This window comes from Gymnoscopelus microlampas (assembly GCF_963454915.1).
Source record: "Gymnoscopelus microlampas genome assembly, chromosome: 12".
NCBI lineage: Eukaryota > Metazoa > Chordata > Actinopteri > Myctophiformes > Myctophidae > Gymnoscopelus > Gymnoscopelus microlampas.
This window is the reverse complement of record NC_139949.1, coordinates 30,712,140-30,715,885: the sequence shown is the minus strand read 5'-3', so window position 1 is coordinate 30,715,885 and position 3,746 is coordinate 30,712,140. Positions and strand designations below refer to the sequence as shown.

The 3,746-nt window shown below is 44.7% G+C and overlaps 1 protein-coding gene across 1 annotated transcript; it reads right to left on the bottom strand.

Annotated features, from left to right (window-relative positions):
- Window positions 1-513: 513 nt before the first annotated feature.
- Window positions 514-2,709, bottom strand: LOC311056861 (cullin-2-like; the record flags this gene model as incomplete). Its single annotated transcript, XM_084073702.1, has 1 exon — window positions 514-2,709. The coding sequence occupies one exon, from the start codon at window positions 2,707-2,709 to the stop codon at window positions 514-516; it is 2,196 nt and encodes a 731-aa protein (XP_083929828.1).
- Between the last annotated feature and the right edge of the window lie 1,037 nt (window positions 2,710-3,746).

Genomic DNA, 3,746 nt, shown 5'->3' with positions numbered 1-3,746 from the left:
AAAATACATTTTTCATCTCTCAGTTACACCAACATTGTTGAGTGGAGTAGTAGTAGTTGTTGGGGTATTTGCCCCATTACATTTGCACATGAGATGTGGAATATTTCCTCTGCATTTTACCCATCCTAACTATTTGGAGCAAGTGGATGCCATTAGTTGGTCTCTTTGTTGAAGTTTACTGCTGACACACATAGACAAAGAGACAGAGACACACAAAGATAAGGGATTCTCTCAGTGTACTTTTCCATGTCTGATTAACACCAACAATAGCACATAGTATGATGTGCGCATGAGTATATTTGTCATATGCTATTGTATAACCTACCTATGATGCATGCAGATGCGTGCATGTGTATGGGACACAGAGAGACAGAGACATAGTTTGACGTTACTGCTTTAGACAGTGTAATTATTATTGGGTTGTGTGCATACTTGCTGAGATATGCGCTCCGTTTAGCATACCTATCAGTTGATAGGTGGGATGGAGGATGTGGACACTACTGGCTCTTGTTTTCACGCCACATAGCTGTACTCGTTTGCCGAGTTCTGGCTGCGCTCAATGTACTCGTTGTTGATGAGCCCCTCGATGCATTTCTTGATCAAGCTGATGCTTGGGTTGAAACTGACTTTGGACTGGTTGATGACCTCTTGGATGAGGGTGTTGTGTTGCAGAACCTTGCGGGCCTTCATGATTCTCACTATAAAAGCATCTAAATACATTTTTCGCTCCTCATCTACAGAGCTCCTTGTCTTCTCTATCTCTTGTGGCGTGTCTCTCTGCATCGACATTGTGATCTTGAACTTTGTCCTTTTACTGGTGAAGTCCATATTTAATGAAAACATGGACTTTGCCTTTATTTCCTCCTCTTGCGAGTCGTGGTTGAGTACCTTGACATCCAAGAGGGAATTGATGGTCTTCTGTAGCTCCTTCTCGTTCATCTGGGTGCTGTCCTGCAGCTCCTTGTAGGCCAATGTTTGGCTGCTGTTGAAGGCCAGCAGCACAACCATTTGGTATGCGGTCACCACGGCCACGTAGGGCTTGGACAGGTAGTTCATTCTGACCTCACCTGTGCAGAGGTAGTGCAGCCAGGTCAACTTTCTACCTCTTGTGTGCTGACTATAGAACAATTCAAACATCTGTACAGTCCCCTCTAGTTCTTGAGGGACGGTGAAGGCGGAGAGGATGTGTGTTATCGGCCAGGCTCCTGCCTGTAATACATAGATTTGGAAGCTGATGCCCAGGTCTACCACAGTCTCTTGGGTTTTGATAAAGTTGCTGAACTTGTTATTGAGGTCTGTGCTCGTGCTCATGTCCATGTACATTATATGGAGCTTACTTGTGAACCCATGGCCGCAGGCTTGCTTTAGTTTGTTGATCATGGCTTCTTCTGAGTCCATTGACAATGACAGGCCATATATTAACCGCTTTGCAAGCATTCTGGCGTAAAACTGCTGAAAGACATCCTTGTCGTCCATGTACTTGAACACAGTGAATAAGCTGGTCAGTTTGTCGTCCAACTCGTTCTCCATCTTTCCCTTTGCAGACTTCTTCAGCAGATTGTCACAGTACTTGGCCAGCAGTTCAGGGGCTTTGCAGCAGATGGACTTGGGTTCCCTGTAGTTCACCACAGATGTGAAAGCCATTTCAAGTGCCCTCATGAAATGAAGGTTGCCGTTCAGAGCTGTGTTAATAAGCCGAACAAATTTACTGTGAACCTCCAGTACAGACTCCACAAACTGGGTTGACATATCTTCCTGAGAGAGGTTACTAGTGGTTCGGAGGCCTGTGTCGTGGATATGGACCTGCAACTCCTGGATCATGTGACATAACCCACCGGACACATGCCGCAATAGGGTGTATATGTTGGCAATATCATTTGTCTTATCTTGTCGGATGATGTTCTGACACCCCCCGAGGAGAAATTGCTGGTGGTCGACCACCATCCTCTGTAGGCATTCGCGGATGACTTTAGCATGGGAGCTAGGATGCAGATACTTCTGACAAAGCAACTTCTCATCTTTCAAACATGCTAAGACCTTTTCCATATACTGTGAACAGTTGGACTCTTGCAGCAGATTGGAAGATTCCTGTCTGTAATAGTCCCCTGTTTTGGTCAGAAATGGCCCCTCGAAGATTTCCTGATATAATTTCAGTTGGAACCTCTTCTTGTACTGTTCAACATGAATAAAGGAGTTGATGACCCCATGAATTACTTTCTGGTCATTTTTTATTTCATTGAGCAGCATCGGGATGAGCACAGCCTTGAGGGGCTCGATCATCCACTTCCTCCACATGTCTAACGCCAGCTCTCCGATCTGTGGACATGACAAATCCAAGTCCTCGCCCCAGGTCTGCCCCATGTCTGCATGTGTTAGTTTGTGCTTGTTGAGAAAGCTGTATAAGCGGTCCAGGTAGTCAGCAGCCTTGCTGTAGTCTTCCCAGTATCTGTGGTACATCAGTAAAACATTCTCATCTGATTTCAGAACGTTCTTGTACAATTGCTGGACATGATTTTCCAGAAGCACCTTTGTCTCTGTGTATAATTCTTTGTGCTGTGGCTCTGGGTATGCACCACACAAGTTATAAATGTCAGAAAAGTTGTTGTTCCATGTAGCTCTGTCCACACAGTCAAGCATCAAAACAGCCTTGATTGTCTTCTGTAGCCTATTCCATGACTCATCAAAATGCACCACCTTCTTCAACTTCATTTTGGTTTCTGTTCTAGACCGTGTTATGTAATTGACCTGCTTTCACAGTCAGTTTTCTCCTCTGTTTAAGTATTGATCTTTGTCATCACTTAAATACACTTCAAGTATGCTATATTTTCACAGCACACTTGCTATATATGGTCTACATCACCTCAGTGATGTCACTGGAATATTAAGATTGGCTAATGGGTGGGCGAGCCGTCTGCGGACCACCGTCACTATGACTCAGGCAATCATAAACAAAGCCGATACGCCCCTATATAGGTATATAGGGAGATCCGGTTGTCCAGAGCCACAGACCCGACCTCTATGCCCATATGGTCATGCAAATAAATGGGACTGACCGACTTGAAACTCGGCACGCGCATCGGCAAGGACTTTAGGGAGTGCAGTGCCTGCTGTCGAATCGTTCGGATAGCGGTTGTCCAGAACCGCTGATCCTACCGATATTTCCATATATAGGCCATATATATGGGCATATACTGGTGACATCAGAGATCTCCATATATGGGCATAAAAGGGGCACAGAGGTAGACAGACAGATACAGAGATCTCCATATATGGGCACAAAAGGGACACAGACAGACGGCTACTCTGAGGCACTATGGCACTATGGCTCAGACATATCAGTCAGATTGGCGGTGCGACATAGGTGTGAGGGCCGCGACCCGAACCTCTAGTGATGTAAACGTTTCTAAAACACAACAAAGAGGCATCTTATATTAAGACAAAGCCACAAAAATGCACAAAACGTGTTGTGAACTGCACAGGCAACATTTATTTATATTCTATATTTAGACATTTCAGGAATCTGTGTGTCTGTGACTTTGTCTGCCTGTCCATGGTTAATGACATATGGAGATGACTGATGTCATAGACTGGCCTCTGTTATGAATTATGACCTTTATCTCCTTGACCCAGTACATACATGTGTTGAATAACTCTCATCTGCGTAAGCATATACTGATGCCCTTGATACCATGACCATCAACTACTTCATCAGATAGATTGACGTCTGTGCACAATGATACGAGATG